General features: G+C 34.1%; 1 protein-coding gene across 1 annotated transcript; it reads left to right on the top strand.

Annotated features, from left to right (window-relative positions):
* Positions 1-696: 696 nt before the first annotated feature.
* LOC137818492 (probable polygalacturonase At3g15720) lies at positions 697-12,489 on the top strand. The gene is made up of 8 exons (XM_068621948.1): positions 697-834; positions 1,762-1,896; positions 9,482-9,646; positions 9,747-9,954; positions 10,337-10,418; positions 11,179-11,284; positions 11,720-11,824; positions 12,262-12,489. The coding sequence occupies exons 1-8, from the start codon at positions 697-699 to the stop codon at positions 12,487-12,489; spliced, it is 1,167 nt and encodes a 388-aa protein (XP_068478049.1).
* Positions 12,490-13,132: the final 643 nt, after the last annotated feature.

Here is a 13,132-nt window from a genome sequence, read left to right as displayed (position 1 = left end):
TTCAATCTCTAAAGATTTTAAAAAAAATCATTAAATAATTTTAATTTTAATTTTTAAAAACTCAATATAATACAAAACTTTAATATTTATTACTTTTTAAAAATCATTGAGTCTCACAATTAATATAACAAAACAATAATAAAAACACAATTAAACACATCCACTACAAGAAAATCATTAAATTGTAACAAAATTTAGAAATCAAAAATAATTAGTCACTATATTAACTAAATTAGATACTAATTTAGAGACTAAAACAAATTTTATATCTAAAGTGATTTCTATTATTAATAAATGGTTTCTAAATTTGTATTTAAATTAGCTACTTAAGTTTTAGCAACTAATATTTTAGATTCTAAATTAGCCTTTAAAAAGACTAATTTAAAATATAAAGTAATAACTACCTAAAATTTTGGTAGCTACTTATTACAATTTTATTTAAATGAATCCTCCTATTCAAATTTATTATACATTAAAGACACAAGATATTACATCTCTCACATCATTAATGACATTCACTTAAAAGATTAATTTTTTGTCATAAGCACTTAAAATATTACATAGGTGCAATGAATTTGTATAAGTAGAAGGTAATTGGTTTGTGTATATACCAAACACAAATCACTTTAGTAAAGTCTCAACAAGTCCTTTCCAAAGAATTCAAAAGCAAGAAAAAAAAAATCCCTTGAGTGAAGCATGCAAAGCCTAATAATTTGTGCTTTGATTCTTGCTTTTATTTCACCATTTATGTGTATTGGGTTGAGTGCTACCATGGAAGCATATAACGTCATCGATTTTGGTGCTAAGGGAGATGGGAAAACGGACGATTCACAAGTATGAACTTTTACTTTTTTCATTATAGCTTTTTTTTCTCAATTTTTTTGACAATTTTAATGGTTTAATATTGATTCATCTATTACTCTATCATAATAATAATGAAACATTTTATTGGAAATCCACTTCAACTGTTACTAATTTATAACACACTAAATAAAATTATTAAATATCAATTAATTTATTAAATATCAATTAATTTAAAAATAAAAATATTATATTAAGTAAGTTATATATTATTTTATAAACTAAAAAATTATTGATATTTAAAGTGTATTAATACTTTACGAAATAATTTCTGAATTTATATATATATATATAACATTAATTATCAAGATTTTAATATTAACTATTTTAAATTAGTCTTTAATTAAATTAGTGATTAATTTAAATCTAAAATAATCGGCTTTCATTTAGTCTATTTTTAGAGTTCTTTATGAATAAGTATAGACTACCTATATATCGTCCGTTTTTCATGTGATGGTAGATGATTGTTGTGACTTGAATGTTAGTCTAGCTTAGGTGTCAAGTTGCATAATAATGCCTAACCTGAAACCTTTATATAAAATCTTAATTATACCAATTTAGAAACTACTTTATAAATTTATTAATAATACTTTAAATACTAATTATTTTTTAGTTTATAAAATAATATTTAATTTAGTTAATATAATGATCAATTATTTTTTGTCTCTAAATTGATTGATATTTAATAATTTTCTTGTAGTGAAAATTTATAACTCACATATATATATATATATAAGTACTTTGTTTTGGATAAAATATTATCAAATTTACAAAATTTAAAAACTCAAATAAGATTAAAAATAGGTGAATTTTATTTTTTTTAATTTTCATTCCTAAAATTATATTAGGACTTGATTTATTTATATTAGGTCTTGAAATTATTCGTGAAATTGATGGCAGGCATTTTTAAGAGCATGGGAAAGAACTTGTGGAGCAGAAGGGATGACAACTCTACTCATACCTCCAAACTATGAATTCCTTTTATCACGCTTAACGTTAAAGGGTCCTTGCAATGCCTCAAGGATTCAAATTCAGGTATTTCTAATATTACATCAAACAATTATTTCTTTTTATTTACATAAATTTTTTAATTTAATTAATTCTCTCTTAAATTTTACCTGTATTTTAAGATTGTTTTTGCAGGTATGGATAAATATAATAAAGTTTCTTAATTATAATTGAGTAGTTATACAATTTTCTATTCTACTTATTTCTCTCTCCATCTAATATAATAAATGCATGTATAATAAAAAAGTTTTTTTTTAAATTTTAAAGAAATAAAAAAGAAACAATAATATTTTTTAAAGAATTAAAAGAAACGATGCTGTGTATTTTTATTTTTTTTGTATTTATCCTAACATCCCCATTAATCCCCTCGTACAATGTAAAATAGAAAAGATGATGCAATTAATATATACAATTAATTTCTATTATTAATGAAGTTTCTATATTAATTAATATCTAATTAGCTAAAAAAATTCTGCTTAATCACTACGATAAAATCATGAAACAGAAACCAATTTGTAGAGACCAAAATAATTAGTCACAATAGAAACTAAAATAGATACCATTTTAGAAACTAAAAAAAAAGGTTTCTAAATTAGTTTTTATTATTGTTAAATAGTTTCTAAATTGGTATCTAATTAGCCACTAAGGTTTTAACTACCAATTATTTAGTTTCTAAATTTGGTAGCAAAAACCTTAGTTGCTAATTAGATACCAATTTAAAAGCTATTTAACAATAATAAAAACTAATTTAGAAACCAAATTTCTTTTTAGTTTCTAAAATGGTTTTACTGTTACAACTAATTATTTTGGTTTCTACAAGTTAATTTCTATTTCATGATTTTCTATTTCATGATTTTCAGTAGTGAATAATTTCCTTTTCCCCACTTCATTACTGTGTAATTTAGTAATTTTTATTAAACTTTTATCCATCATGCAATGCTTTCTCCATTAAAATATGTATCAAATTTTCCTCTCTACCCTTAAGTTACATTGTGTTAAATAATAAGGATGAGTGTTTGAAGATGGCTGATACTTCGTTTTTTTTCACTAATTTTCCTGATCATTTCTCTGAGAGAGATCTATGGAAGGTGTTTCAAAGGTGGGGAAGAGTCCTGGATGTTTTCATTGCCAGAAAGCTTAACGCAAGGTGTCGAAGGTTTGGGTTTGTTAGGTTCCGTGTGACTGACGTTCTTTCCCTGGAAAGAAAATTGGATGCGATATGGATTGGTACGTGGAAGTTACAGGTGAATCTCCCTAAGTATCGAAGGGATGACGCATCAAGGGTTGGAAAGAAGAGAGGGGTGGTTAAGAGGGAAGTTTGGACTCCGAAGGGGCAGCAGAAGTTGTCCTTTGCTCAAATGGTGGCGGGTGATGTGGTTCTGGATGTTCGTGGTGATGCTGATGCGGGGGGTTCAGGTAAGAGCGCTTGCGGTTCACAGGAGGAGGGATACGATTTCCAGTTTCCAGTAGACAAGGAGTCGTCTTCCTGGTTGGAGGGTTGCTTCTTCGGGCGTCTCAAGGAATCTCCACGTTTGCAGTCGATTAAGGAAAGCTTTATTTTGGGAGGTTTTAGCCTGGTGAGGTTAAGATTTCTCGGGGAGAAGTATGTATTGTTGTCCTGCGACGAAGGAGAAGCGCTTGGAAAAGTTCTGGAAGATAACAAAGCTTGGTTAGATAGTTTGTTTTCAGAGTTGTTCCCTTGGAAAGATTCATTTGTAGTTAATGAAAGGTTCGCTTGGGTTTAGGGTTGTAGAGGCATTCCTTTACAGTTGTGGTGTAACCATTGTTTTGTCAGTATTGGATCTATGGTCGGGGAGTTTGTGGAAGTTGATGTTTCAAATGAGAAGAGGGAGTTGTTAGAGTACATCCGTGTTAGGGTGAAGATACCGGTAGCTAGTATGGTTAGTCTGGTGAAAGATATTCGTATTAATGGAACATGGTGTAGGGTGTCATTCGAAGAGGAGGCTAGTGTGCAGGCATTGGACCCAAAAGATTATTGTGGTAGGTGGGGCGGCGGTCGCTCTGAGGTAGATACAGAGGCAAGCTCAGAAGAGGGAGATGATGGAGAAAGAAGTGGAGAAGATGTATCGGTTCATTGCCAGGAGGCACAGCGTGGCTTCGGTATGGACCAACCTGGGGAAGCTGGGGGTGTTGGATCCCTTGAGGAATCAAGAGCCGTAACAATTAATGCAATTACTGCTGGTGTTTTTGGTTATTCCCCACGTCAACATATTGGATTATTTGCAGGAGCAGAAAAAGAAAGGTGGGTTGGGATAGAAACGGAGCATCGTAAGGAGAGTCCATGTGGCGTCGAATTGGAAAGGGTTGGGAATAGGAATGTTGGGTTTGCTGATTCCCTAGAAGAACCATGTGATGCAGCATTTAAAGATGGCCTTTCTCCGTGCCAACAACTTGGTTTAACGGAAGTAATTAATGAAGCTAGGAAAGGATGGTGAGGTGCATGGGAGAGTTGGGGTTGTTGGTCACCAAGAAAACTTATTCGGTGATTTAAGTCACCTTGGGTTTGCTACGTGCCACCATGATGGTTCAATTGCATGCGTGGAACAAGTAGAAGCTAGTAATTTGGAAATGGTGCATGGTAAAGGGGATGTGGCAGTAGTTGGGTGGAATCACGTTAATGTGATTCATGGTAAAAGTGAAATGATTACCATTGCAAATGAAGTTTGCCATGTGGAGGACTATGGTAGCATGCCTTTAATGGATGCTCATGAAGAAGTGAATGTGGACTTCTTATTTAATGGGGAGCACTCACAGCGGGACCCACGGTGTGAGGTGCAGCATGCAATGAGCATTTATGGTTGCCACGTTGGAGAATTGAAGGCAAATGAGGAGCGGGTTTTGGAGGTTGAAAATATTGTTGGAGAATTGAAGGCAAATGAGGAACGGGTTCTGGAGGTTGAAAATATTCTTGGTCACGTGGAGAGGAGTGGAATGGATTGGTGGGTTAGGATCAAAAATCAATGAGGTGGAGCAGTCTGGAGGGGTCGTGGAGGGGGTTGGTGGGGTAGGAGCAGGAGGGTTATTGGTTTCTCCAGCTGAGTTGCAAGGACATGGGATGGGCGGCGTTAGCGGGGAATTCGCAGGCGATCCTCGCTGCCACCTTCATTGTGGTGAGGGTCAAGTTGCGGATGTCAGTTATGAAGCAGCGAAGAAGGTTGGGAGGAGGAGAAAAAAGAATTTACGGTTGCGTAGCGGTCCGGTGAGTTCTGGTGGAGCTCCTCGTAATGCGAAAACGACAATAACTAAGGACTTGACCAGTATTGTGGAGGAGAATGTAGATATTAATACAATAGTTTCAACGGATAGAGATGTGGGGGGCGTGAGAGAATTTGGGCCAGATTCTAATTTGGTGGAAATCAGGGTGGCTCAGGTAGATTATCTGGTTCAGCAATCCGGGGTGAGGCCTATGTCTACTCTCTTGTCAGACAGTGCAATTGAGAATTGCAACAGAATTTACAGGTTGAAAGATGTTGAGTCTGAAGCAGTTAGAGTGTGGGAGGCTGGCAAGGATATGGGGTACACTCGCTATGCTCAAGAAGATACTGTCATTAGTAGAATTCAGTCTTTGGAAGTTCGGGATAACAGTAATTTGAGGTTTAGGGGGGAGTTTAGGGTAAATGTCGATGAAGATAATTAACATGAACATAAGGGGGACAGGTGACTCCTTAAAGAGAAAGTATCTAAGAACTCTGATAAGTAAGGAGCAGGCGGATTTGGTGTGTTTACAAGAGACGAAAAGCTCGGAGATTAGTAGGGAAAATGTCTTCATGTTGTGGGGTACTAATGATATAGAGTGGGTTGAGAACGGAGCTATTAATAATGCCGGGGGGATTATTACGATTTGGAGGAAAAATAGTTTTCAGATGTCAAGATTCTTTAATGGTAGAAATTATTCTATTATTGAAGGGCTATGGAAGCTTGGGAAGGAGACCCCGGTCACAATAGTAAATGTTTATTGTTCTGGGTCTTTACGAGAGAAGGAGGTTTGGGAGGAAATTTGTAATTACAGGTTGACACAAGTGAATATGGCCTGGTGCGTAGTGGGTGATTTTAATTCAATCAGAAGAAGGGAGGAGAGGAAGAGTTTGGTTTTTGTGTCTGACTATGGTAGAGAAATAGATGGCTTCAATAGTTTTATCGAGAAAGCAGAATTGGTAGATATTCCGATGACAGGAAGGAAGTTTACGTGGTATAAACCTAATGGTTTAGTGAAGAGTAGGATCGACAGAGTCCTTGTGTCAAAGGAATGGGTTGAAGCATGGCCGAATTGTAAACAACACGTACTAAGTAGATCGGTTTCCGATCATTGTGCGATTATTATTAAAAATGAGTACGTTGATTGGGGTCCGAAACCGTTCAGGAGTCTGGATGTTTGGCAGAGTGACAGTAGATTTAAGGTGTTTCTGAAAGAAAGATGGCCTAAGTATGAGGTTCAAGGTGGAGGGATATATGTGTTTAAAGAAAAATTGAAGAAACTCAAAGCTGACTTAAAAGTATGGAATAAGGAGGTCTTTGGGGATGTGAATAGGGTGATGGGCTGTTAAAAAGGATTAGGGAGTTGGACACAAGAGATGATGAGTTTGACCTTAATGTGCTTGAGAGGGAGGAAAGAAAGTCTTTATTAGCTGAACTTAACAAAAATCTCCTCAAGCAAGAGGCAGTGGTAAAGCAGAAGGCGAGGCTAAAATGGTTGAAGCAAGGTGATCTTAATACAAAATTTTTTCACTCATCTATTAAATGGAGGAGGGCTAAGAATGAGTTACATGGGGTTTTTGAGAACGGCCGGTGGAGTGAGGATAAGGATGAGATTAAGGTTAATGTCAGAGATTTCTTCGAAGCCAGGTTTGTTGGAAATGAAGAGTTGCCGGTTAGGCTGGACAACGTTTGTTTTAATTCCATTTCCGTAGAGGATAATCAGATGTTGGTTGGAGATTTTACTGAAAAGGAAATTAAGGAAGCGGTGTGGAGTTGTGACAGCTCGAAGAGTCCTGGTCCAGACGGCTTTAATATGGGATTCATAAAGTTTTGTTGGGATCTCATCAAAGCAGATATTATGGTTGCAGTAAAGGATTTTGAATCCTTCGGAAAATGGCCTCGGGGTTCAAATGCGTCGTTCTTATGCTTGATCCCTAAATGTGAAAATCCTATGCGGCTTGGGGAGTTTAGACCTATCTCTTTGGTCGGATGTCTGTACAAAATTATTTCAAAGGCTCTGTCGCTGCGTCTAAAAAAGGTGATTGCAAAAGTCATTGATGTCAGGCAGTCCGCCTTTCTTCAGGGGAGGGGTTTGTTGGATGGTGTGTTAGTCGCCAATGAAGTTCTGGATGAGATAAAGAGAAGGAAGAAAAGTTGTGTTTTCTTCAAAGCCGATTTTGAAAAGGCGTATGACTCAGTGAGATGGGAGTTCATCTATTATATGTTAGAAAGGCTCAGTTTTTGTGGTAAATGGATTCGTTGGATAAAAGGGTGTTTGGAGTCTGCTTCTGTGTCTGTGTTAGTGAATGGTAGTCCGTCTAAGGAGTTCTTCCCAAAAAAAGGACTTCGACAAGGCGATCCGTTAGCCCCTTTTTTGTTCCTTATTGCGGCGGAAGGCTTGGCAGGCATGTCTAGAATGGCAACTGAGAGGAAGATGATAGATAGTCTGGAGATTGGCAGAGAGAAGGTGAAGGTTAACATGTTACAGTATGTTGATGATACTGTTTTCTTTTGTGAAGCTAATGTCAAGAGCATTTTCAATATTAAGGCGGCTCTGAATTGTTTTGAACTTGCGTCTGGGCTTAAGGTGAATTTTATGAAGAGCAAGTTAGGAGGTGTGGGGGTAAAGCAAATATCGATTCAGCGTTTTGCGACAATTCTTAATTGCGAGGTGATGACAATTCCTTTTGTTTATTTGGGTTTGCCGATAGGAGGGTGTCATAAGAAAAAGGAGTTTTGGGCTGGGGTGATAGATAGAGTGAAAAGAAGATTGAGTAGTTGGAAAGGCAGGCTATTGTCTATGGCAGGGCGAATTTGCCTGATCAAGTCGGTTCTCTCTTCTATCCCTTTGTTTTACCTTTCTCTTTTCAAAATGCCTGTTGGGGTGGCAAACGAGATAGTGAGTATTCAAAGGAATTTCCTGTGGGGTTGGGGCTCTGATGGAAGAAAGGTAGCGTGGGCTTCTTGGAAAAAGGTGTGTGAAGCGCGAGAGGATGGAGGGCTTGGCGTCATTGACTTAAGGATTTTCAACTTGGCTTTACTCGGTAAATGGATTTGGCGTCTGGGGTCGGATAAGGGTGGTTTGTGGAAGGAGGTAATTGATTCCAAGTACGGGGGCTGGAGAATTTTGAGAGAGGGAAGGGGAGGAAGTTCAGATTCCCTGTGGTGGAAAGATTTAAGGGAGGTGTGGAGCTTAGAAGGGTGGGGTCAGAATTTTGAAGATGCCGTGGCTTGGAAGGTGGGTAATGGGAAGGAAGTTATGTTTTGGGAAGACAATTGGGTGGGTAGGGGGCGTTGAAAAGTGTTTTCCCGAGGCTGTTTTCACTTAGTGTCTCAAAAGCTTCCTCGGTGGCAGAGGTAGGGGCTTGGAACAACAATGTTTGAGTTTGGAAGTTTGGTTGGAGAAGGAGTCTTTTTGAGTGGGAAAAGAGTTTAGTGTGTCTACTGTCTCAGGAAGTTCAGGGTGTGAGCTTGAATTTGGAGAAGGAAGATAACTGGGAGTGGAAGGAAGGGGAGGAGGTAGGGTATTCGGTTAAAACTGGATATCTCCGTCTAGGGGGGGGGGGGGGGCGAATAGGGGAGAGAGAGGGGGAGTTTATAAAGTTCTGGAAGTGTAAGGTTGTACCTTCTGCACATGTTACGGCGTGGAGGGTGTTGGAAAATAAGTTGGCTACTAAGGCTAACTTGGAAAAACGTGGGATCACGGTGGTAAGTTTTGTGTGTAGTCTTTGCGGGGTGGAGGAGGAATCTAACACTCATCTGTTCTTTGAGTGTAGTTTTGCGTGGCGAGTGTGGAACCTTTGTTGTGCTTGGTTGGGCGTGCAAAGTGTGTTTCATAATGTTCCAGTGCAAAATTTCTCTCAGTTTAGGTTGAGTAACGTGTCTGTTTCGGTAGGTAAATGAGGTTTGGGGAGTGATTTGGATCGCGGTCGTCAACGAAATCTGGAAACGTAGAAACAGAGTAATTTTTAGAGGGGGTGTAATAGATGTATTGGAAGTATTCGCGTTGGTGCAACTAAAGGCATGGGCTTGGGTTACTTCCAAGTCGCAGGATGCTATCTTTTCCTTCTCTGACTGGTGTGTTGATCCTTTGGTCTGTATGAAGATGATGTTTTGATGTCTTATTTGGGTATAAGAGTGAGGGTTGTTGGCGGTTCTTTTCGATTTTATTTAAGTTCTTAGGAGTTGGCGGGGTGTGTGTTGTGAACAAGGTTAAAGGTCGTGTGTTTTGTATAAGGGTTGGGTCACCCCTAAAGTGACTCACATTTATTCATTGTTTATTGCTGATAAAAAAAAAACATTGTGTTAAATAATAATAATAATAATAATAACAAAATCCTTACAATATGATTTTTTTTCTGATTTAATTTATTTAATTTTGTACCATTTCTTGTAGATTGGAGGAAAAATAGTTGCACCTGCGAAGAATAAATGGGTATCTTATTATTTTACTTGGATCTTGATGTCAAATGTGAATGGTCTCATAGTTGATGGAAGAGAAGGATTATTAGATGGCTTAGGTTTTACTTGGTGGCCATGCAAAGCTTGTCAACGACCATCGGTTTTTCATTATTCTACACTTTCTTTTCTCATTATTTCTTTCTCTTTTACATTCATTTTCATATTCAAATTGAATAATTGAATAATTGTGAATGATGCAGGTGATTAGTTTCAATGCATGCAATGATCTTAGGGTTAGTTACTTGAGAATTGTGAACAGTCCAAGATCTCACATAAACGTGAATGATTGTGTGAATGCCATTTTCTCTGCTATCACTATTCATTCTCCTGCTAACTCTCCCAACACTGATGGATTTAATGTCTATGCTTCCAAAAATATCTGGATCAGAGATTCAACTATAGCATCTGGTAAACCAACTTTTCATCACCACATGCACATATATATTTATATATCTGTATCTAGATATATAATATCAAATTTTAATGTAGTTATTGATGAGTGTCAAGTCAGGACCAATTAGGTTGAACTGACTAGACATCATGTTTTAGTGAGTGGGCTTAATTATTGTATTCCTTCTATAATCTCTATTTAAGAGATTTTTTTACTTGTACAAAATGAAAACCTAATTAGTTGTCCGTAGACGTAACCGAATCACGTTAAATTCTGTGTTGTTTAATTTTTGCAGTTGATTCGTGTTTATGTGTTGTTTTCGTGTACGTTTTTTCCATCAAGAGTTATATAATAACATTATTATCTGCACTTTTAAACTTACACTCACTTTCTCAATAGGTGATGATTGTATTGGCATCAGTGGTAACTCCTCTTATATCAATGTTACTGAGATTGCTTGTGGACCAGGCCATGGAATAAGGTATATATATATCATTATTTAATGTGTTTTTTCTAAAATGATATTGTTTTGATTTTAAATTTGTTAAAATAACATCATTAAAATTATTATTTTTTTATCAATCGAATAAATAAAATAAAAGTAGTTCAGATACTTCAACCTTTATACAAACAAATTCATTGCACAAAGAGAAACATACAATCCAGATAAAAAAAAAATAACCACCTAACAATTTGAGAGATCACATTAAAATTATCATGGTATTTAAGATCTTGTTCATTTTGTAATTTAATATTTTTTTTAAAATATATCTCAAAATAAAAATAAAATACGTATTTAAATTATCTTTCACTTCAAAACTCTAAATTCTAAATAATATAAAAATATTAAATAATATAAGAATATTGCAGAATGGAATAAATATATTCACACCCTCAACTTAACACTACAATTATTAATGTGAAAACAATTATTAATATGAAAAAGACAAAAGACATAAGAGTTTGAGGGAATTGTCACACACTCTGAAGATGATATATAAAACTATTATCTCATCTCATAACTTTTACATTCATATTTTTTCTAAAATTTTACATAAACACCTAAAGTAATTTATTTGAATCAATTTAATATACTAAGAATTTTACACCCGTGATTTTTTTTTCCAAATTATATTGCAATATAATTTTGAGAATGAAGGAATATAAGTTTTTTGCATTGATAAAATTAATATAATTTGTTATATATTCCTAACTTTAACCAAGTGTGATGAATTAATCAGCATTGGCAGCTTGGGTAGAGGCAATGATAATACAGCAGAACAAATTTATGTACGAAACTGCAGCTTCACCAATACAACAAATGGAGCAAGAATAAAGACATTTCCTGTGAGTATTTTTTTTTTTCATTTTTATTTGTGTTTTAAGTTTTTTACTAAAAAAATATTGAAATGCAATAATTTTTTTATCTTAATAAAATAGTTATAAATTTTTCTATTTCATTTCTACTCCACATTAATTAAAAATTAAGTGAACAACATAATTAAAAAAGTAATTAATATTTTCTTAACTTTGAAAATGAGATAAAAGTAGAAAAAAAAAATCATGTATACCCATTAATTATGCTATAATTATATATACACAGGTCAAGTAATTTTGAATCCTGTAAAATTGATTAATTAGAGGTGTGCTTGATAAAAACTGATCAATCAAAGGAATTTTCAGACGTATATACGAAAAAACAAAAATGTTAAAAAACATTAAATATTTTTTTTCTCGTTATTTCTTACCATTTGAAAGGAATATTTCATATTTTTCTTACAGAATGGATCAGGTTATGCAAGAGAAATCACTTTTGAGGAAATTAAATTGATAAAAGCTGGGAACCCAATAATCATTGACCAATTCTATAATGATTATTCTCCAAAGGTAATCACTAAACTCACAATTAATATTTTAAATTTTGTAGTCACTAACTTTCTTCGTGTCTCTGATTAATTATCCATCTAATTAAAATATATTAGGGCTAAATATATTTTTCTTGTAATTTCGTTCACTTTCGTTTTATTTAAATTTTAGACCTTTTATATACTTATAGTACGAAAATTATTGGATTTGGTTATTGTAAAAAAAAATTTACTTTATAAACAGATGTGTGTATTGAGATGTTAAAATACTTATTTTAACTCATAGCTGACAATAACACTTTATAATGTTAAAATATTATAATACAATGATAGAATTTGTTTGTTGCCTTACATAAAACATTTAGAATAGTTTTTTTACTATAAGTATTTACACGAAAAAAAACATATTTAACTCTTCATTTATTTATTATTTATTAAAATTTATTTTTGGTGTAATAGGATGAAGGTGTAGAAGTGAGTGGAATCACATTTCGTGGATTTGATGGAACATGTGTGCGTGATAAAGCAATTACCTTAAATTGTGGTCCACAAGGTTGTTTCAACATTACATTGGATGAAATTAAGATTGTGTCTCATGAAGAAGGAAAGCAAGTTTATTGTTCTGGGAAGAATGCCCATGGAACAGTTACAGCTACCACTCCAAACTGTTCCTGCTTATCGCCATGACTTTTTTCTTACCTTCCTACATCAACATATGCAAAATAATTATCACATCCTTGAAATTTTGAATATACAAGTTTCGGAATGTTTCTAAAATAACTTTTTTTTATACTTTTTATAATGATTTTATTAGTTTTGTATATCTCATAGAGAAAGAAGAGAAAAGAAAATGATATATATTATTAATAAAAAATTGTTACAAACTTACATTATTGAGTGTTATATTTATATAACACAAAAAGATAAAAAATAAAAAAAAATAACTGATACTGATGACTGATGATACAACTTAAATGAATACGTCATGAAATTATTTTCATACAAACCAACAGATCTATACACCAATCAGAAAAGAAAAAATGCACAAACTGTGATTTTGATTTAATCCATGACCAAGCCTTTAATTGAATCAAAACAAAAGCTTCCAGTACATCTACTACTCCCCTTTAAAAATTACCCAGTTTCTAGTTTCATGTTAACTTCTTGTTCCTCATACAACCCAAATTAATGTTGTTGTTAACTTCTCTTCTTGTTTGTGAATGTTTATATATGAATATTAGAAGTCGTTACAAGATATTAAGTGTCTTCAGGTTGTAAAATATTTCTTACCTTACACAAAAGATTGAGTTTAATAAAATATATATGTTTT

This window comes from Phaseolus vulgaris, chromosome 10 (assembly GCF_000499845.2).
Source record: "Phaseolus vulgaris cultivar G19833 chromosome 10, P. vulgaris v2.0, whole genome shotgun sequence".
Taxonomy (NCBI): domain Eukaryota; kingdom Viridiplantae; phylum Streptophyta; class Magnoliopsida; order Fabales; family Fabaceae; genus Phaseolus; species Phaseolus vulgaris.
This window is presented reverse-complemented; position numbering and strand designations above follow the sequence as displayed.

Bases quoted from the DNA above. Each gene is read 5' to 3' on its own strand.
- LOC137818492 (XM_068621948.1), top strand. From the start codon at position 697: ATGCAAAGCCTAATAATTTGTGCTTTGATTCTTGCTTTTATTTCACCA. The intron at 835-1,761 runs GTATGAACTTTT...AATTGATGGCAG, and splicing joins GGAAAACGGACGATTCACAA to GCATTTTTAAGAGCATGGGA. The intron at 11,285-11,719 runs GTGAGTATTTTT...TTTTTCTTACAG, and splicing joins CAAGAATAAAGACATTTCCT to AATGGATCAGGTTATGCAAG.